The following is a 23,706-nucleotide window of genomic DNA, read 5'->3' on the forward strand; positions in this document are numbered from 1 at the left end:
ATTTCTTTCCACTCACCTCTCCAAGGGTTAAAGGCCACATCCTCACGTTCACATGAGGCTCATCGTACAAGTTCTTTATTACCCACATTGTCATCAAGATTTGGTAACGCGATAGCAAACGTCGAGACAAAGGTAAATGTTTCACGGTTAAAGATCACATCGTTTCCATGGAATACGTCTTAGTCCTGAGATTGAAGATTAACCGGCTTTTTGTAACTCATATTTCCAGTAACATGTTCCAAAATATCATCCTCCACGAATGTTATTTTGTGTAATGCTACAGTTTACGTAGTAATTTCTTTATTGTTTCATTTAAATCAAAATTATATTTGATTATGATCCCCTGCGCAATGTGCTGACGCTGCAAGTTGAAGTAATCCAGATTCTAGATCATCATCATCATCATTTCAGCCATAGGACGTCCACTGCTGAACATAGGCCTCCCCCAATGCTCTCCATGTTGATCGATTGGTAGCGGCCTGCGTCCAACGCTTCCTTACTACCTTTATGATCTCATCGGTCCACCTTGTGAGATTCTATATGTAACGGAATATCCGCAATAAATCGTAAAAGATATTCATGTCCCGGAAATAGCTCCAAGCTCGAATCTAATCCCTCATTCATCAGAATATTACAAGAAATATCGTCGTCACATTAAAATGTAACGAGTCGGTTAGAACCGATCGTTAGCTACAATACGATGTGATACAGATATCTTAAGCGGATTGCGGGCACAATACAAACGAACTCCTTTTACGGGGATCCAGTTCATTAGGGCGGGGTCCTGTGACGGGAGCGCTCGCTGACTTGATGAGAGAAAACTTTCTGTAGATTTCATAGTTTGCTAGTTACTTCTTTGAAACAAACTTGACCTTCGTGTTGGGTTTTTATTGGCGGTGCAACTGTAGATCCTGGCTACACAGGAGTTGTAGCGGTGGGAACGAGAGGTGGGAATAGTTACTTACACGTTTTAGTTACTTCTTTTGGAAATTGCCGCTTTTCGGAAGAAAACTCAATATTAGGGACTATCGTAGATAGGAAAAGATTTTGGTAAAAAACTGTCATTTTCTGAGGCTCAAGACGATTCTCTACCTCTTGAAAATTAGCTCCAAATACCTACAAATATTTATTTAAAACGTGACCTCATGCTGAACATAAAAGCATGAGACTAGAATCAGTTGACGATCTTTATCCAAGCACATAAAATAGTAATTTATTCCATCCAATTTCACCCAAATTTTCCCATAAATCTCAAATTCTACATTCCTAAAGACGCCGGTAATGTTGTCCATTAGAACAATAAAATGGTCGCCATCATTAAAGGGGGACTATTATGTGGTATTTTTATGTAAATATCAAAAGTGATCGACCTCTTAATCAATGCGATTTAGACGAGAGATCATTAAAAGCCAATTAGTGAGCGTGATCTTTCTCGGAGCTTGATCATCGGTAGCCACTTGTTTGTGTCACACGATATTTAGTTAATTAATATTGTGCTTTATGATGGTTAACCAAGAGACATGATTTGCGCTATCAATAAATATTGGCGCTAAAATAATCTTTATAAACACGATTATCATCCACAGCGAAGAAGCTCCTGTATCTCACCTGATGGAAAGGGTGATCAGGTCGAAAATAAAAGCAAGCTTCACTCGGAATCCTCAACCACAGAGGAACTGGCTATCTTACTTCCGAAACACAACAATGCTGTTAACATTGTGGTTATGGCGATAGACTGAGGTAAACAATTGAGATACAATAAACGACCGAAAGATAAAATGGCCGGACCAAAAGCAACATAAAATTGGGCATTAAAATGCCATTTAAAAGTAAAACATGTTCAGCGTGCCCAAATTAAACTGGACTCAAATCTTCACTGATGAGAAATTAGTTTTGAAATGAGAACATGTCCAACTTATGAATAAGGCATGTTCAGATTAAAACAAAGTCAAAACAAGAGCACTGAAAGGGAAACCGAATAATATCACTATACTACTGTCGTTAGCCGTTCTAAAGGCTTACAACACTCTGCCAATTGAGCGTATGTAGATGGTCAACTTTGCCTAACCTTTTGGCTAATCTATACAAAGCTCGGTGACTACGCGACTTGAATTTGTATTAGAACGTTTATACAAACTTACATTTATTTGCATGTTTATGTGTGGCTTTCATACCTTTAGGTAACTAGGTTTGCCCGCGACTTTTTACGTGAGAATTTGTTTTCCAATCAGAAGTCCATAGAAGAAAACCTCTAATTTCATTAAAATGAAAATGTACATACCTACTTACAGATAAGACTAAATTTTATTTTTTGAGTATATTTGACCCATTTTTTGGTCTGTAAAAAATGATTTTGGACTTATTTGATCTAAATAAGATCCCAAAACATAAGATAACTTGTATGTAGGTATAAATTTATATTTTATGCATGCATTCTTACTACTTAAACCATCAAGATGGTAAAATATACCGTCATTTCTTCCCGTTTCTTGCGGTATTGTCGTTCGAGGTCAATTTCTTGCGTAGGAGTCGACCCGCTTGACCGAACAAACACTTTCGGGCGTAAGGTCAAAGTTACACTTTTGTCTGCATCTAAAAATAAACGTCTGTCTGTATCACTAGTATTAATGTCTAGGACTCAGGTACATTAAAATTGTTGAACAAATAAAACTGCCTTGTCATTTCAGTGATTTTGCATCTCTCTAACTAATGGATTAAATCCTTATTGATAGCATCGTGGTTGTTCCGCACCTAAAACTACGGTCAAATCTTGGGAGGAAATATTTTACTCAAGAATGCATACTTGCCCAAAAGTGGAATACATTTACATCTATTTAGGTATCTAAACTCCGTATAAATTCCAGTTAGTTTGGGACTATGTGATGGTAGGAACAATTACAATCTAAATATCTGTCATCTAACTAAACTACTAAGCCATTAATCTAATGTGACTGTCCCATGGTGACGATGACGAACAGACAAAAAAAACGAGGGAAGCGACGTAACATCGTTTTGCGCAATCTTCGGACTCATTAACAACGTTAATTGAATAAACGAACATAGACTAACTCTAGTTTAGGGTTGTCTAAAAGGACTGGTAAGATTTGTCGCAGAAGCTTCAACTACGATATTTGTAGGAACTACGTAGGCTTTAAAAAAAGGTAAAGTACTATAAGTAAAACAAATGAAGCAACTGGATCTGAACACAGATTTCAGTTCATTAATGAAAAAGTGCATAATGTCCAATTACATTATGATGCGATTGATGTGTTGTCTCCAAAACTGATTAATAACAAGATAGGTATACAGAATAGGTAGGTATACAGATGACACATGTGACACAGAATTCCACCATTACGCTACCGATGTTGCAAATATATCTTTGAGCGAGGCTCAAAGATAAACTATATTCTATCTCAGAGATAGTATAAATGGCGCAAGTTCTGTGGTAGCCCTAGTTTAGTTTATAAGCCAAAGGACAAGGGAACGTACTGCCGCTCTAGCGGCTGTTATGCCTTAGATTCCGCGGAGGGACTCAGGACCACGTTCTAAGATACTATCTTGCTTCTGATTTAGTAACGCACAGCGTTAGTTTGCGAGTTCATAGTTTGCACGCAATTTTCAGAATAATGTGGTAAAACCTAGATATAGAATAAACTGAGCAACATAAAAATGAAATAGAGAATTGTAAATAAATAACATTGTAAAACTCCTGCACAATTTTATTTGATCACAAAACACGTGAAAAAAGGTTGAAATCGGACACAATGGCCAACAAGACCAAAAATAAGATAGACCAACAAAAAATGGCTGCACGAGCCCAAAAAACCTGGAACGAAGAATGCATCTGCAAATTCTATTGTGAATCACAGCTATCTTATATTTTAAGCACATTATGTTAATGTAGAAAGCTTTTTATATCCGAAAAGTCGATATCATTAATCGACAGACGCTTTTAAAGTAGATCTTATAGTACCGCAAGCAATTCTGACTGCTAAATATGCTATTTTCCACTCTTTTAAGTAAAATTTTCCGTAACGGTATATTTTATACCTCAATGTAAAAATACATGATGATGCCCATTTTTTTATAAAGTAAACAAATAATGTAAGATGTTCCAACTTAACTGTGGCAAATTGAATGATTACTTTTGTACTCCTAAAATAATAAGCTTCACCCTGTTAGTAAAGAAAAAGTGCGTAATAAAATGCGTAGAGATTGTGAGAAATGCTGTTTTTTTCTGGCAACGATAGAATGAAGTAGTAGTATAACAAATTGAAAGAGATTATGTAAATAACTTTTTTCAAATAGCAACTGCTTCGAAATCGCCATAAAACACTTTAAAACTTTATTTCTCCAATCACACGTGTCCCTAACTTATGTTATGAGAAAATGGTAATATCCATCCACCATGCGTATGGTTTTGGTCAGATCTCGTAAATTGCTGGGCATCGCCTCACATATGTTTTCCATCGATTTATGGATGTAGCTGTCAAAACACTGGTTTTTATGAGTAATGGCGCAAACTTAACCACCAATTTGAATATTCTACGCATATTTTTGAAGAAAATTATCACATTAATCATAAGGTGTTTGAAATTGTAGATTATGAGCATGTGAATGATAAGGATGATGATTTAAACTATCTAGAATCCAAAATCGTAAATAATTGTGATGATGGCAGTGAAATTTCTGATCAATATAATAACAAAAGCATTTCAAATGGCACTATTACCAAAACTACAAAAGAATGTCAAGCCATCAATGACGTAAGCGTATCTGACAGCAGCTCATAAAATTTGACACCAGGATAGTTACAGCCCACACAATTATTAGTAGTAATGCTATAAGCTCAGAATACAGATTGTTCCGTATTCTGAGGCTATAAGTTACAAACATCGGTCCATGTTAAAAATATAATCGAAGCAAGCCAATCCAAGTTAAGTTAATTGTGACAGAAACGAGCAATTCCCGATAAGATGTAAAAGCTTTTCTGAATGCGTGTGGGCCGATTGAAGTTAAAGTATAGCTGAATACGTCACGTTAGATGGATTTAATGATGTGTCGACGAGGATTTAAACTGATAGTGAATTAGTAACAGATGGAAGGTTAATTTGTGTTAATGTATTGGACTTTAGAAATAATGCAGCAAACGGTTGTAGTGTAATTGCTGAAGTTTTAGATGCAATTCTCGAAGAAAATAAACTTGAAACGAATGAGAAATAATTAAATTAATTTATAGTAAATATACATTTGACGCAGATACTTATTCAAATCATTACATGCATTACCAAGAAATTCAACAATACAGTGATGCAGTAAAGTTATAATTTCTAGGCCTAGAGGCGTTCGTTTTTCTTCGATTTCTGTATGTCGTAAAACATACAGAAATCGAAGAAAAATCTGATAATCCCCAGATTTATGCGTTCAAAATCGTACAACAAACAAAAGAGCGCACAATAAAATTTCAAGCTCGATTAATGAATGGAGTAGGCACAATTAAACTCAAGCGCATAGATTGTATCTCGTAATTTATTGCACAATCTAAGGGCCAATAACTCACCTTATTATTATTCATTGGAGTTGTAAGGAAGCGTGCACTACAACTGGTTCAGTTTCAGTAAGCTCGGAAGATGGTGATACGGAGAAACTGTATGGGCTTTTAGCACAGGATCTAATGGCGATTGAAGGCTCTACAACTTGCAGTAGGCTTAAAATGGCTTGATTGTTTTGATGGAAAATTGGCTAAGGATAAAAGGTATCTTATTCGAGAACTCAGAAATCAGGAACATTTTTCAAAAAATCTTGTAATCTTTAGTTTTTCTTCAGATTTACCGCCTATCTCTTGTCGATCTGATGAAGTTCGAGGAAAGTTCCTGGATACGGCGCATGACCGGCATCCCTTTGTCCAGCAGTGGACGTCATTTGGCTGAAAGGAACTTAAGTTTGGCAAAATGGACGCGTATCTAAACCTACTGATCCTAGCTTCGGTGATCGTGCACCTGCATTGAAACAATGCTTGTGCTTTAATTAATCTCATTTGCATATATCAATACATACGCCCTTACGAGGAAGTTCTAGGTAACGGACACTTACATACCAAAGGATTCAGAGTAATCTTACAATAGATTATAGCGAGCAGCGATATTTCCTATAATGTATTGAATATGAATAGCTTAACCATCTACAAAGTTATTAATATAACAATTCATAAGAATCACAATGGACTCATAATTATTAAGATCGCAAACCCATTATAATGTGTTTTGGTTGTGTTTTATTGAGCTTAAGATTTTGCCACAAAAATTGGGTGAAGTTGGCGATGATTTCCATGAGGAATCAAGCGTAATGTTAGTGATATTAAAACGTATTATCAAGCGTCTGGAAATGATAAATAAAATTTTTTTGAGCGGGACTATAAAATTAAATGACATAACGTCATAATATACGACTCGCGCAAGATACCGAGTTTAGCTAACAGCAGCAAAATCATTTTCTTTTCTTCCATAATACCTATATGAGTCCTATAATCGTCGACAGACATACGTATAGCTAAATCCTATCACCCATCAATACCTAAGCCCCCAACAATACGTTACATCGTACCGGAACCTGCGCGCGCGCCCATTGTCTCAGTGTCCAAACAGACCGGTTCGTATAATGGCAGAATTCGCCGTCCACGCACGCTGCCACGAGCGGCTTTATTGTCCACGTTTATTTATGGTTTTGGTGTTTTATGGCTTTGGAAGATCCAACTTTGCTAAGGCAACAGTCGAAAAGATTATAAACTTATTTGTTGGTGAAGAACTTTGTTTTCCTTATTAATACATATAGCCATTAACTTAGAAAACACTATCACACACACACACACACACCACACACTACATAACACAACACAACACATAAACTAACTAATTTCTAATATCTTGTTAATTATTTTAATTATATAACTACATATTATATTAGATAATATTATACATATTACATNCCACACATAAACTAACTAATTTCTAATATCTTGTTAATTATTTTAATTATATAACTACATATTATATTAAATAATATTATACATATTACATAAGATGTAATTTTTAATTTTAATTGCAATTGTAATTTTAACAGTCCGTCTCTAATAGAGTAAGTTTTTTAAACATTGACCTCATTTTAAGTCTTGTAACTATTTTTTTTTTGATACCACGTTTTATATTGTTATATCTTAATTTAACTACAGTAATAAATTGCCTGAACTTGTGTTCCCAGACCTCAAAGTAAAGATATCAATAATGTAAAAACTTAAAAAGGCTACTGCGATACAAGCTATGCTTAGTGCAGAAGCCGCTAGTTATAAGAATATTTTGTATTAAGATTTATTGGCAATAAACATTTTATTATTATTTTATTATTATATTTGTACGCTTTGGAGCTCACGGGAATTATAANTTATTATTATTATTATTATAGAAACGAATGTGACTCGCATAGTTTGCGTGCGAGCAACCGCCGCCGGCAGTACACTCGTAACAGCGCCGCCGCGAACACCAGCGCCACGCCCGCGCACCCGCCCAGCGATACCACGTGACCGTAGACGGCACACGATAGGAGGATCGACACCGCCTGGAGAGATTACGTCATCAAAATAACAAAAGACGATCAAAATAACAAAAGACAAGCAAAGGAGAAAGAAATTCGCGCAGCCGTCACGCAGCTGCTCAAGTGAATGGAATCGCGAGAAAACAAAACACGATCAATAAGACGATTCCGCCCGCTGTTGGAAACAAATAAACAAAGACGATCATGCTGTTAGAACACCAATTCATCAAGACACTATCAGCAGAAACCAGGCAGGAGTGTGACAAAAGACGATCGCGGCTTTTAGAACGCCCTCGCCACTCAACGAGAAACAAATAAAAGACGATCAAAAGATTGGTTCAGACAGTAAAAAGGACTCTCGCTGCGTGCGCGCTCGTAGTAACAAATGACGGTCGCGCTTTTAGAACGCCCCTGCCGCTCAATGAGAAATAAACAACAGACGATCGAGAGTATAGCTCAATCAGGGATAAAAGAGGACTCTCTGTGCCTGCACTGCTGCGCTGCCGGGAATAACAAAAGACGATCCTACGATTAGAACGCCGCTGCCACTCGAGGAGAAATAAACAAAAGATCATCTAAAATCTAAAGAATCAATCAGAAACGAATGTGACTCGCATAGTTTATCAATCAGAAACGAAAGTGACGCGTATTAGCAGCCGCCGCCGGCAGTAGACTCGTAACAGCGCCGCCGCAAACACCAGCGCCACGCCCGCGCACCCGCCCAGCGATACCACGTGACCGTACACCGCACACGATAGCAGGATCGACACCGCCTGGAGACATGACGTCATCAATATAAGCACGAGAAAGTAGTAGCGAACAAAACACTCCACCGTTAGTACGTCATATATCACGCTGTAGATAACAAAGGACGATCGCGCCGTTAGAACGCCAACTCATCAGCACACTATCAGTAGAAACCAGGCCGGAGCATGACAAAAGACGATCGCGTTTTTAGAACGCCCCTGCCGCTCAATGAGAAATAAACAACAGACGATCGAGAGTATAGCTCAATCAGGGATAAAAGAGGACTCTCTGTGCCTGCGCGCGTGCAGCCGCTGCCGGCAATAACAAAAGACGAACCGCAACACGATTAGAACGCCGCTGCAACTCGAGGAGAAATAAAAGACGATCGCGCTTTTAGAACGCCCCCACTCAAGAATAAATAAACAACAGACGATCGAGAGTGTAGCACAGTCAAAGATGAAAGTAATAGTACGAGAGCCCACGACCAAAACCATGTCTCATAGCAATACGGCAAAAACCCTATAAAATCGTTAGATTGTATGATTCTGAACCCGACTAGGTGTGTAATAACGGTCGAAAGTGTAGCAACTGCGTGGGAGGCCATTTCTGCTGTGTCAAAAAAAAAAGACAGTCGGTATTATAGCAATACGTCTGATAGTGAAAATGTACATAGATTTTATAATTGTATTACGAAAAAGTTTGTTTTCAGACATTTTGCGCGTAGCATATAGCCTGTGCGCATTTTTGAAAATGTCAACAAATTNTTATTATTATTATTTATTATTACTATCAACTGTACTGAATTATAACCTACTAGTCTAGCTAGACTATGCTACATTTGTTACTGATATCGGATTCATGTTCGCTTCGTCCGCTATGTGCGTAAATCGAACAGAAGTTGATAAAGAACGACACACTGGTAGGTAGTCGCAAAATCTTCAAATCTTTGTGCTGAATTGAGCTTTTACTGATAGATAGATAGGGATTTCCACAATCTGCTCTATAACTGTTTCATGACAATATTTAAGTTCTAATTCAATTGGTTTAGTTACAATAAACCAAATTAAATATGTCCCATAAACAATAATGTCTCATAACACTTAACTATCCCACCAAATCAGTTGTTCAACCAATAATCGACTCATCCAAACTAATAGAGTCTCGGACTCAAAAGAATTCCGTAAACAGTTTTTAACGAGATAAATTAGCATAATTTCTTTAAATGGCCAACCATTACTGCCCGGCTGGTGGCATTCGGTTATAAATGTCGGTGGCCGACGCGACGGTAGGCACTGATTTAATCCCGCCAAATTTTGGTCACAGGCTGGAGGAAAAAGATGGAAAGATAAAGAAGGGTAAAGATAAGATAGAGAAAATACTAACTTTTGATCCGCTAAAAACTAAACTCTAAGCTATTGAATAATGTCTCGTCAAAACTGATACCGTGGAACACCAATCTGTTTTAAATTGCAAACTTTATGGTGAACCAATAACCAATGGAGTTTACAAACTTTTTTAAATGCAGTATTTTACCAAAAAGATCCAAAAAGCTCTTAATCGTTTTCATGCGACTACCAGCACGTAATGTGTCTGGTTTGACCGCAAGAGCATGTGATTTTACTTCCTACGTCCATAAAAATAAAGGGCATAGTCGACTAAACGTTTAACATTCATATCGCTACACGTAGTGTTGCTATAATCGTTGTTATACAACATTCTGGTAAGAAAAAAATACATTACACGGAATTAAGTGAACGAAACGGCAACTTTGTACTTAATGGCCACACGCAGAAAACCACAAAAATTAAACAGTTTTATAAAGCCAATGCCCAAAGCCAATTACAACAAATACAGAGAATGCACTCAATAACTTTCGTAAGAATAATATTTAAGATAAAGGTTTATGTAAAATCAAAATAGAACTAAAGCTAGCCTGCAGGTAGATTCGTGGAAAACTGGTAATTATGTTCGTTTATGTATTATTAAGATGTGAAGATATCATCAAGATAGACACTGATCCAACAAAAAATTCAAAAGCATACCCAAAGAATGATTAATGGAGGTATAAAAAGGACATAAAAAATTAAAACAAATCCTCGTTACGACCGGCTTAAAGGCTGATTACCGTCACATGCATTTTGATGCACTTCAGACGACGGCGGGGCAAATCTCCAATCCGGTTAGCATGTGAAGAAGCCAAGAGATTAAGTATTTTGTACCTGTGATAAGCCTCTGACCCTGACTGATATTAATAACTAGTATTTGACTGCAACACCGGTTATGTGGATTTATCTCTTTATTTTGTTGATTGATTTCACAATGTTGGAGAAAATGGTGCTCAGGATAGTGTAAGGAATAATAGGTAATCTCAGTTCTTTTAATGGGAACTAATTTTAAAATATAACGGGGATATTTCAAAGTTACAAAATGCAGGTAGTCTTACAGTATGAACTATGAACATACCCTGTGAATTTTATTGCGTGACAGAGTACCGCGTAACCGGTTCTATACTTGTTGGGAAAAAAACATAGTTTAATGACAAAAAACAGCCGCGTGATACATACAGGCCACCGCCGATACATTTAGATGCAATCTGTAACTGGAGGATACTAGGTCTAAGAAAAACCTGGTTGCATTGAATGTATCTAGTGAAATATCTAGATTGGTTTTATAGAGCTTTTTAATTAGCACAAAATTAATAAACATATCGTGGGTTTAAAGCCAAAGGGAGGAGTAAAATAAATTCTGTTATTAGATAGGAATACCACGCTTAATGATAAACAATTTACAAAAAATAAAGAATCAACGGATACAAGTAATTTTATACGTTATGTACTACATATTGTTACCTTTCATATAAAACTTTTGTACCGAATTCATAACATTTAGATCTGTGATGCAACCGAGAACAATTCCCAAAACTATAATTTTATTTCTCACGGTCGGCGCCGAGTCATCGAGACTCGGAAGTCGCCTCTATTATCTTCCCTGAAGTAAGTCAAACACAGAAAAAGTGGCGTAACAAGGCAGCTTATGGACTAATGCACTTCTTGCTACCGAACTCCTTTGGAATCATTTTGTTAATGGACAAGTGCGCCGTAAGTGGATATCTAATTGTAGGATTCCCTTTTGTGGGACCGAAATTATTTGAAGTATAACTAACATTCAAATCGATTATGAAGTAAAAAGGGGAATCTTGAAGATCCAAGTAGCTATAGATGTCCTACCTGATGTTAATAGTAATATAGATAAAGAGGTATTTATTACCCAGGACAAAAATAGTGACCAATGGAAAAGAAAAAACAATAGTTATCAGAATTCCCAAGAAATTGAACTCATAACAAGACGTGAACTTAAAACTTAACCCATAACGGGACCAGTCAATAAAAACCTCTAGACGCCTGACACGTACAAATTAAAACAAACAGTCATGTCTGCCGAAAAACTAATGGCGTTTTGCATTCATAAAACAATGACGCAACTGTCCTTGCTACAGATTTGTGTTCTGGCTAAGTTTACGCAACATCGTGTGAACTCGCCGCTATAACCGCACTTACGTCGTCACATTTATTAACTACGTTTAACGCATAAAACGTATGTGCTGTCATGTTTGGTAATACATGTATACGCGTGATGTGTTTTCCATCTACATGGTTTTACTTTTAATGCACAAAAAGTTTTGGCTTTGTTTGTGGCATTATAAGTAGGTATGTATGCCAATTGTCCGAAAATTTTACGCTCTGCTTTATTCAACAACAAAGGTGCAATATGATGAATAAAATAACAAATAGCATCTTTCTCAACATGCTTTTGCATAGCCCTAACAATCAGTATGATAAAACCCATATCAATCTCAATCTAGCAAACTTTAGCCACAATAACCGTTCTACTACCATTTATTGCCGTACATTAGTCATCAGCGAGCACGTTTCATCACAACCCGGTACAAATGTTTTCGTGAGCGACGTGTGCGCAGGTCGCGGGTTCAATCCTGTTCTTTCTTGGAACCTTAAGTTAGAGTCAGCGACAATGCTCCACAAAGTAAAATCTACTTTGAAGTACTTTATTAAGGTTCAAAATCAACAACTGGAGAGTTTCTGGTATGCTACAGGGCAGTCGGTTCTTGTGTGAAATTGTTTCATTTTTATTTAATTCCATACGAAGTGTAATGACGCTGTGATATTTCGGTAAAATGCCGCCTTTGGCTTTGTTATTTGTTATTTTTTTCCACGTAAAATAATTACGAATTTTTTTTTCGTCCAGAATTAAGATTTTTTAAGAATTATCATATTTGGTATATTTATTTAATTTTATTTTTATTTTTCTTTAATAAGGAAACAAACAGCATGAGTTTATACATGTGAACTTAAAAAATAAAAACAGTACAGTAGCCTAATCAATATAATCTAATATCCTGCACAATAATTAACATAAAATCATGAAATTGACAAAACGATCTTGTTAATAAATCATTCACAATACGACGAGACTAATCATAATAATATTACCATGATTTAAAACGCGGAAATATGGCCAGTAATTATTAAGAAGCCTTTAATGCGCTTTCCCGAGTAAGTACGTGAAGTTCATCAAAGATCTAAAGATCCAAATTATTGACTTCTGACTGCGACCATAAACCATGGCACCGAACAATGGAAGCCGAGAACTAAGGAAGAACAGGCCAAAGGTTTAAATAACAGAAACCCATTCAAACCCGACTTTACGACAATTGAATAAGCTCATAACTAAACAGAACACCTAATTAGATCAAAATCTATGGGAAAGTAGAAATTTCTGAAGTTAATAATAAATTGGATATTCATCATCGTTCCCATGATTGTGAAGTTAAACACGTCTTTAACGATGAAAGCTTTGGTTCAGGACATTAATTGGCAGCAGATACTGTATCAGTCATCGTTGTAATTGTTTCCGATTTTGAAGAAGAATACCGTAATGTAACCGTAGTTTTGATTTTGCAAGAGCTTTTGACATTATTCTATTTTGCAAGACTAGACAACCTAATGAATAGTGATTTTATAGACAGAGTTTAATATTATAGTTCTAGCGCTTCAGTCAGTACCTGAGGTATGGGAGCGGTGTGGGAGGGGTGACATTGACATAATGACATGAATGACAGAGCACACAAATCTGAAAGAAATCTGAAGGCTCGTTAATACATATTTGACGTCTCAGACTAAATTAAGCGCTAGAATTATAGGAAAATACTCAGTGCAAAATTAAAGACTACCATCAATTCCCAGAGTCTCGAATCTCGATAAATTTCTCAAAACGTTCCTGAAGAGATCCATTATCACTTTCTTTTATCTCGGAATCTTTTATGTCCCGTAGGCGGGGTCCTATAGCTTGTCGGGGCCGAGAATTGATTTTGAAAATGCGAAGGCCATTGTCTTGGGCACAAAAAGTTTATGAGATATCTGTGGGCCTCTGAACGTTCTATGGACGCGTCGTAATGAAAGGGTGTGCGTTAGGGCTGCTATAAAAAGCAGAGGTAAGCTAATATTCTGTGTTTCTTGCATATTGGTGAATTTGATCCGCGGTTATATCAACAAACAACGTCGTTTGACGTGTGCTGATCATTAGCTGAAGATGGGCATCGACGCAAAAAGATTTTTTGGCAAAATCTTTGGAATTTTATTTGCCGGTGGGTTTGGAATGATTTTAATAAGAAATTCTCTATAATAATAAGAGTCAGTTTTTGTTCATGAATAAGCTGAGTCTTAAAATGGCATTTTTCTTCATTTAAAAAATTTAAATTATTAATGAAGCATAATAAAATTGACACAGTAAACAACAACACTGAGTTATGTACCATTCTATATTTTCCAATCCCCTACAAATTCCAATTAAATTTCTTTATCGAGTTCAACTCGGCAACCCTATACGAAAGGTGAACGGGGAAGATCATAATGTTCGAATATTGGTACCTTCGGCGTAATGTGTTCTGAATTTGTATAGATAATGTCTGGCACACGTGCACGAGCGGCCATTGTCGGTGACCCCTCTACAAATTGTAATTGTTTACAACGACGAGTCAGTTTAGATTCGCCTATAGAGGCTTAATCCTGTGAGGATGATGCATAACTACATGACCCTCCTAAATGTACCCTTGTAGATTGGTTTGTAGTTCCAAAGTTTATGAGTCGTTAAATCGTTTAGGTCAATATACGAAATATTGTCTACATGAATAGTGCCATCATCTAGTGAATTAGGGATTACTTTAATGTTTGTTGTATCAACAAGTTCATTAAGAGTATATTGTACAAACTTGACCTGTAAAGACTTAAGACCCTTTATCAGTGATTTTTGTTGTATAAACTTCACTAAATGATTTCAACTTAGCAGAGTGCCAGAGATGTTCTCTCCTTTTGGGGCTAGTTATTGTTATCGAATCTTCCTTCTTTAATTTTATAAAATTAAGTAACTATCTTGATACAAATTTTAGCCGCTCTGACTCTAAATAAACATATCGACTGTTCCGATCCCAACGAATGCTTGCTTCGTGACACCATCGCAAACATTCGTAATCGATTTGTTATTCAAAACATTCCGTGTTTATTGCAAATCGATGCTTTCTAACAATAAACGTACTTACAACTCGAGCGCTGGACATGACAGCCTGTCAAACAAGACGTGCGCAAGCGCAGCTTATTAAATATCTGAATTTTGATCTTATCACTTGGTTTTTAAGACACATTTTGCTTGTCCATGTTACATTTAACTGTCATAGCTTTTGTTTGTAAGCTAAAGCGCATGGAAGCACAAATAGTTAGGATCGAGTGTCCCTATGGAATCTTCAAAGTGAAGTTTATGGGCTTAAAACTCCAAAATACACAATCTTGAATTTGGGAGTCAAAAGTTATATCTCGAATTGATGCAAGCAATCGGAAAAACTGATGATGCAGTATAAAGATTTGTTAGTCCAGCTAATAAAAAATAACCAAGTGGATGACATAAATGATATAACTAATCACACCATCGAACCGACAGAAAATAAAAAGAAAAAGACCAGTCACGTCAGATCTCCATCTAAGTACATATTGGAAGGTAGATGTCCATTGGTCTAGACGAAACCAATGGCTCTCAACATTTTTAAAGATCAGAGAGATTGCGATCCAAAAGTTATTATTGATCTGCTTGCTCAATCGTTTTATATTTATTTGCAATATCGCTCTATAAGATGCCAGTTTTAGCTTGATGTGCTAAAATGATGTGATGTCTGTATCAAAATCAAAAAAATCAAAATCAAAAATATTTATTCAGTTTAGACCACAAGTGGCACTTATGAACGTCAATAGAAAATAATAAAAAAAGAAAAGGTAGCCCTTATGGGGCACTTTACATGTCTCCTTATCTTTTGGGCCCTACCAGCGCTTCGAGACAAACATATGGCAAGTGCTGAAAAGAAACGCCGGAACAAACTCAGTCACCACTGTATTTCACTAGGCCTCATCCAATAAGAAGTTCGATTTACATTATTAAATTGGATTTATTGTCAAGGGTCTAGTTTCTTGTACAGACTATACTTATCAAACACTGTGCCATCAAATGGTTGTAATAAGTGTGATTTTGGGATAAAAAGGTAGAGGCGCCTGTGCTAAAAGTAATCGTTGTCTTTTGATCACAAATCACCAGAAAATGCAGACTTACCCAGAGAATGTCTTTTTACTCCTATTCTTAAAGTCTTGGGGTTCTTACGAATTTGGAAAGACCCTCGACGACTTTTGGCAAAAGCTTGCTGCTAGCAATAGAACAATTTCAAAATGTAAATGTCTCAGATTTGTTTTTTTCTAACCCTAAAACAATCAGCCATGTATCAGATATGTTTTTTTAGCACTCTGACAATGTAAACTAGTGCCACTTTGGGAACCGCTAGCCCAGACAGAGTCGGTGAACTATTGTTAATGGAAGTAGGCGGGCGGCCCAGATTCCGGTGACGTCATGCGCGCACGCATCTCGCGGGCCTGTCAAGTGAAATGCATTAGATGATATTTGCTATAGTTTAAAAAGGCTTGAGGAGATCAATTTGGCAGTTCTTGAATGGTTCTTGGACCCTAACGAAAGGTGATGTTATTATGGTTCAAAATTTTGTAACTGCTAAATTGCAAGTTAAACTTGAAATTCATGATTTAAAACAAGGAACGCTTTCAGGTGCTTAAAATTATACAGAATGGATTTATAAATCTAACAAAAAAATAATTTTTGATGGTCAGTTAGTTAGAAAAATGAATTCAAATGAACATGGCAGCTCTATTGATGTAAAGTTTGACTGCTTTCCAATAAAATATGTACCACATTTGTCACATAAATCCGTAATTAGATTACATAAGTGAAACTGAATTTGTGACTACCCTGGAACATACTTACAAAGTAAGTCCATCTTTCGCTGCAGAAAGCTGTTTGGCGAATGGCGAGCCAGATCAGGCTCTACCATATACAGGGTGTGGCCATATACAGGGTGTGTTTAATGAGAGCGAACAAAGGCGCCGCGGACACGATGCGGCTCTTAAGGTATTGTTGGCTCCTTAGCTCGAAGGCTCTGACATATTGGAGAAAGGCAATTTTCTTGTATAAACAGGTTATAATCAGGAATTATTGGGTTCATTATTTCATTGGAGAGCGAATTAGACTATGGTCGCCAATATTCTTTTAACGGAAGAAAAAGTAAGGCTTTTAATACTGCATCTAATCAAATCAAATAAGTAACAGTGTGTTTTCGGCAGAGTACCTACTAGGACCACCCCATTCTTCTAAGAGGCGACTAAGGGACAAATATGTGAACATCAGGTACCTATTCCTGAGAGCTTGAGATTGAATCGAGAGTCGAAAAGTCTTTTTGTAATGAGACCCTTAAACTTACAGACTTCTTTTCGTAACTATAACACACAGTATTAAAGGTTAACGTTTTTTAGCGCTTAACTGAACTGGTGTTTTTGACACGTCTGTATACATATAATATTATGTTCTTCTACGTCATATACATATTATTATGTCAATGTTACCCCTCACGTGCCGCTGGCACTGGCTCTGTATGCACTAGATCTATACTAATTATAGACGTAAGTTTAGTTATACCATTAAATTACATGATCAAAGTTTAACTAAGCTCTGATTCAGACAACTAACAGATTTTATCTCTAGTCCATTAACCTTCAAAATGCAAAGTGAACTTTGCGTAACCTCACGTCATTCTGAATAACATGATGCGAATTGAACACACACTCAATTGTCAGTAACGACGTGTGATATGTACATATCACTGCGATAAAAAATGCACAGCTTAATCGAAATTACGAGACTAAAAGAAATTAAAGTAAAAAGCGGTAACTAGAATTTTATGGGCGTTTTGGTCTTATGATAGAACCCTTTAGTGATCTAGTTAAGGTTTAGAGACTAGCTTAGAATATTAGTTTACAAAATAATCGTCAGAAAAATATCTATAGTGTTTACAAAAGTCTTTACAATATTTTTTACACAGTGTTTACAAAAGTACATTTACAATATTTTTTACACAGTGTTTACAATATTTTTACACAGTTTTTTTTAAAACAGTGTGATTGAAAGAAAGCTAGATTGATTGCTAGATTAAAAATTAGAATACTCGTGTCTACTAATCATTACCTATTACGCAATTTAATTATGTAGGTACGAGTACATTGTTAATCCAGGACATATTCTGTTTCGGTTCGGCGCGAGGCTCGCGAAACTGTGGTCCAGCAGTGGGCAGACCACCTCGCCGTTGCCGAGTCGGGCCGCCGAACCTTGGATGCGCTGGCGCCGACCATAGAAAGGTGGCTCGAGCGCCCGCATGGGTACCTTTCCTTTCATTTGGTACAGATGTTGACCGGGCACGGATGCTTTGGCTCATATCTGTACCGCATTGGAAGGGAAGAGACGCCGTCCTGCCACGCATGTCGCGGCGGTGCGGAGGACACGCCGCACCATACCCTTGCGGTATGTCCGGCGTGGGCTCCGCAGCGCAATACCCTTATCGCGGCGGTGGGCCGGGACCTTGTGCTGCCCAGTATAGTCAAAACTATGCTGGACAGCAACGAGGCCTGGATGGCAATGGCCTCCTTCTGTGAAGACGTGATGTCTCAGAAGGAGGCCGCGGAGCGAGAGCGCGAGGATGATCCAAACGCGCCCTCGCTCCGGCGACGGCGGAGGGGTCAGAGGAGGCGACAATATGATCGCCTCCAGTTTCCTCTCCTCGGTGATGGCCAGCGGGCCGGGGGCGTGGGGGCGCCCACGCCTGCACTGCACAGGTCACCACCACCGTCGGACGGGAACAGCTGTGTGCTTCCAGCTGTTCCTGTCGCCCCCCGTCCTGGGGGGCTTGTAGGGCCCGCCATGTAGGCGGGCAATCGCCGGGAGGGGCTGTGGTAGAGAAGGCTTTGTCCGGAAACCCACAGTCTCCTCCCACTTATGGCGAGTGACGGAGCACCGGGAAAAAGGACATATTCTGTTTGTATGGAGTTTAACTCAAATTAGTTAGCTATTCAATTAATAGAACACAGAAAATTACAACAATATCTCATCACTTTGGATCAGGTTTAAAAATATTATTAATGAAAATGGTTATCATAATAATGAATTATACGGAGCCTCAACTGCCAAATATGATACTACGATTACAACAATGCAATTAAGGTCCCACTCAACTACGAAGGGTTGCTTGCGCATCTGTTCAGAGGCGTGCGCTCGCGCATAGTGTAGCGATATGGGCACCGATAGTGATGGTTCTTGTTTATTTGAAGGTTCGAGATATCGATGTTCATTCGATACTTTTTGATATGACATGTCGTTATAAATTGAAGTACAAAAAGAAATTAGTACAGTTATGGAAATTATTATCAATTCAAAAGGTGAGCTTTAACAATGTGTAAAATAATTTCCATAAGAATGTAAAAAGCGTTAAAATAATTATTGAAATAAGTCTCCTACTCAACCGGAAGAAATTTATAAAAATCACTTTTTTTCTGTCGTATAATAATATCATCATGTTGCTGTCATCAACTATGAAAAAAAAAGATTTTGAAAAAGACGTCGTTAGTTCAAATTAAATGGACTATTAAACTTTTTATGAGTTGATATGTTACATGAATGAATTTTCACAAATTGCAGTATAATTTTGTGCAAAAATACTTTAAAAATAGCTATCGATGAATACAAAATCATAAAACACCTCGCCCTATGCCAGTGATACATGAGGGCACTGAAGGGGGCTATAATTTGATCGTAACGGTCTCCCTGCATATGGTGCTCTTGAAATGGTTGCGGTATGAAATCGATAACTTTTGATATTTTTACGATCTTTACAATCTGGCTTAATATTTTGTGGATTATGGTTAAAAAGTGTTGTCAAAAAAGATACAGATTTTTCATTCGTTACATGGATTATGGTTATAGTGAGATAGCGGGTATAGTATTTATGAAAAAATATTAATCACTTCAAGGCACTATAATCACAAAAGACAAAAAAAAAAATACGTCGCATACGTCTTCTAAATAGTGAAAAAAAATCAATAAATCCAGAGAATAATTAACAAAAGAATTTGAATTATTCTAGTCCAGTCAATGAATGCCTTAACGACGGTGTAGAGAGAAATCCGTGGAACACAATTTCTGACCTCGGGACTTTATTTAGCCTAGTTAGGTGGTGAACATAGCAAAAGTCCCCGCCCTTAGCCCTTGAGCCGGCGGGGAGAGGGGGGTTTAAAGGTGCCACTTTTCGGTTTTTCGCTTAATCTTCGGAAACTATGCGTCCTAGCGACATGACTACTTTGAACCAAAAAAAGCTTATTCAATTTGCTACAGGTGAGACCGTCAAGTTTTTCTATATCTTGTATAGTTTTTGCGGCATCTGCTCTAGAAGGTCTGTAAAATTGGAAATTTTATAGTTGTCTTACATGTTCCTTTCAGGAGAAAATCGACTAAATCAACATTGAGCAAATCCTATAGACATGCGGGAGCATGTTAAGCCTAGTTCCAGCGAGGGGACTACACCGTGCGTATATTTAGACGAATCACTTTGAACCACTTTTGACTCCTCATCACTCAAAAACTACTGTGCATTAATACTTCAAATTTGGCTCATGTGTTGAGACTTGCAAGATATACATCAGTTTCAAATTTCATAAATATGCCTCAAACGGTTCTTTAGATATTTGACTTTTGCTATGTTCACCTCCTAACTAGTCTAAATAAAGTCCTGAAGTCAGAAATTGTGTTCTACAGTTTTCCATCTATAATGCTTTATTGACTGGACTATTCTTATTCCGTTATTTCGTTGGAAGTTGCTTTTCAATTTATTTATTTTATTGGGCTATCATCATGAGATACAGTATTAAACACAACAAAAAAAATTAAGCCAAAGTTCTCTACCTAACTAATTAACAGAAAAATCTGTAAGTAACTGTTCTAACTGAAAAGATTTGAAACACAAAATGCATTCCAAAAACTATAATTAACATTCCAAAAACTATAATTAAAAGACGTATACGTTCTAGAAGTATAAAAAAGAGAAGCACTTACTTGCAGAAGTATTCCCCTCGAGGGGTGGAGAGGCAGGTGCCGCCGTGCTTGCACGGCGATGGTGAGCAGGACACGAAACCTGGAAAGAAGAAACACATGTTAGTACAGAAGAACTAAACTAAAGATATTATAGACAGAAGAATTTTTTTATGCATAACAAGGCAGGTATTTGACCACAATCGCAACTAGTTTTAAGTAGGATGCAGTCTAGGATGGTACATTATCTGCCCTGTGAGTGCCTATTCACTCTTGCCTTGAAAAGGCCCGGATTATAGTCTATCTATAATATAACATTTTCAGGCGACTGTTACCGCCACATAACTGGGACCGCGTTTATGAACATAATTTGTAAGCACGTAAAATTTCAGACACTCATACGTAGGTATTTAATTGGGACCTATTCAGTCTGTATTTCATTCACTACTAATTCTGAAACAACTTAAACTAGCATCAAAGTCTAACATGTGATCGATTGAATTTCAAAATTTTAGTTAAGTAATCGCAAGTTAGAATAAACAAAAGTTAGAAAAATACGGGGCGTTGTTTCTTTATTAGTGATCAAAGAATTTTGCTCAGTGACTCGGGATTCTGCAGTAACTATTATTATGTCCTATGATGTCCTACATGAAAAAGATCCGACTCCAGCTGAATATTTCTCGAACTGGTATTTAAGAATAGGGCAAAAAGCACTGATATCGAGCGATAGCAAATACGACAATACAAGAGATATAGCGATACCAATCGCACTCTTCGGCGATCTGTAAATAATAAAAAAACCTTAACAATCGCTTTGATAAATCTTTTAAGTTATGCTAGCTGTATATTTCAGCTTAAAAAGCAATACTAAGAAATGTAGAGTACCATGATTTTGATGTCTATTGTGGAGGAGTGCAAAATTATCATGGTTAATATTACTCTTGGAAGAGACTTTTGAAATAAGTACGTTAGAATTTGTTTCCACCATAGAAAAATGCAAATAAAACAAGCAGTCTCTCTATGTCTTTGGAAAATTAGAGAAGGGCGTACCTACAACTGCAATGGAGACTAAACGACCTGATAATGATGAAGATAAAACTCTATTTACTAGGTTGTAAGTATCCAAATCCCCTAAAAATGGTAAACATTAGGTTAATGATAATAAGCTTGCAGATGTACAAGTGTGGACTACTCGATACAATCGATACTGGTCTGAATAACGAGTGCCACATCTCGATATCAATCTGTCCGCATCAGACCACCCAAATGGCGACGCGACGGAAACATCGAATTGTAAATTCAAAAATCAAATAATAAAGTACTAACAATGTACTTTAAAGTACTGCCGATAAGTTATTTAAAGCACTTACAAGTAATCTGAAAGTAAGCACTTGTGGTGGGAAAGTATAACGACTTTTAAAAATTATTTCCGCGTATTGAATTTATATAAATATTAGGCTTAAAGTTGGTCAATAATAAGTGATTGATTGCTGATAAACAGCTTGATGATAGCAGTCATTTGTACGATGTTGAATTAGTGAAGCTAACAGATAGCATACAAGCATGGTAGGTACCTTTAAAAGTTTGTACAAAAGATGAATGGAAAATAATACACCAACTTTCAAGTGGAATTTGAATCAACAACCCTTGACTATAAACTAGTCTAAAACTAATAGACCAAATAAGAGATAAAACAGGTAAATTAAGGCCCTTATTAGAAAATTATACATTGTAAATTCATTCTTGAATTTGACTCGTGTTGTTAACGCCTCCGAATTAGGGTAGCCACATCTTAGAACAGCCAAACTCCAGATCAAAGAGTAATTCGGAAAAGAGTTACCAGAATCCGTTAGCAAATGTAAATTGTGATAAGATATCATTGGTCAAAATAAATATTGCGGCACGGAGCGCGTGGGAACACGAATTCGACAAGCGTAAACATTGATAACGGTGTTAAGGCATTTTTACATAAATATCCTCCGTTCTGTCCCTATGAATATTTAGATGATCTTCGTGTGAAGGAATTGATTACATTAACTAGACTTTTAACCATAGAACAGTTTGGTAAGTGATGATAGCGCGAGCTTATTAGAGTGAAAGCCCCGGTTTCATGAGATTTTCAGCGTGAGCGTTCTCATCTTGTACTCAAAGATGAATTTAATATCAAAATTCATAATTGATTAGAAGATGAGCACGCTCGAGCCAAAAATCTAAATTCAGAAACCGGCCTTTAAATTATATTATGTGTTAACTATTTAATGATACGTATTATTAATAAACCTTATAGAATTAAGTATCTTTATCACTTGGTTGATGTGCGTTTTCTGGTCTGAAAACCGGTAAGGGAATGTTTTTGAAGTTAAACTCTTGAGGGAAAGTGACATAAGCGGTTAGAAATACATAAAACACAGTTTTATTGGGGCATAAATATTTATTATGTCCCAGAAGAATTGTACAGCATGCGGGAGGAACCACGTCCTCACTAATTTCACACGACTAAGTATGTTTAAAGGAAATAAAACTATGGCTATTTGGAATAAAACCTTAATTTGATTTTAGCACATCATTAAAGAAAAGTTTTCACTGCCTTTAACAATAAGTTTCTTGTTTCCGATACCTTTTGCAGTTTCCAAATGGAAGTGTAAACTGTATGCCGTATCAAGACCATTAAAATTGTAATGAGGTGACTTTTTGCAAAGTTAGCGCGAAATAAGGATGACCGAAAATTTGCAAGTTATTTTATCGATACGTGACAAGGCATGGCATTGTCTTCGAGTTGCTATCGATAATACCAAAAACCTTTGATCGAATTAATGAGTTAACTGAATACTTAAATCTTAA

General features: G+C 36.9%; 1 protein-coding gene across 6 annotated transcripts in view; it reads right to left on the bottom strand.

The window, feature by feature from the left end:
* The window catches only part of N (neurogenic locus Notch protein), a 155,196-nt gene that overhangs the window by 90,128 nt on the left and 41,362 nt on the right, over positions 1–23,706 (bottom strand). For all 6 annotated transcript variants that reach the window (XM_028302458.1, XM_028302461.1, XM_028302462.1 and 3 more), the window contains exon 2: positions 20,890–20,968. In XM_028302458.1, coding sequence (XP_028158259.1) covers positions 20,890–20,968 — 79 coding nt within the window. The remainder of the gene's footprint in view (positions 1–20,889; positions 20,969–23,706) is intronic.

This window comes from Ostrinia furnacalis, unplaced genomic scaffold (genome assembly GCF_004193835.3).
Source record: "Ostrinia furnacalis isolate ACB-3 unplaced genomic scaffold, ASM419383v2 OfSCF1126, whole genome shotgun sequence".
Taxonomy (NCBI): domain Eukaryota; kingdom Metazoa; phylum Arthropoda; class Insecta; order Lepidoptera; family Crambidae; genus Ostrinia; species Ostrinia furnacalis.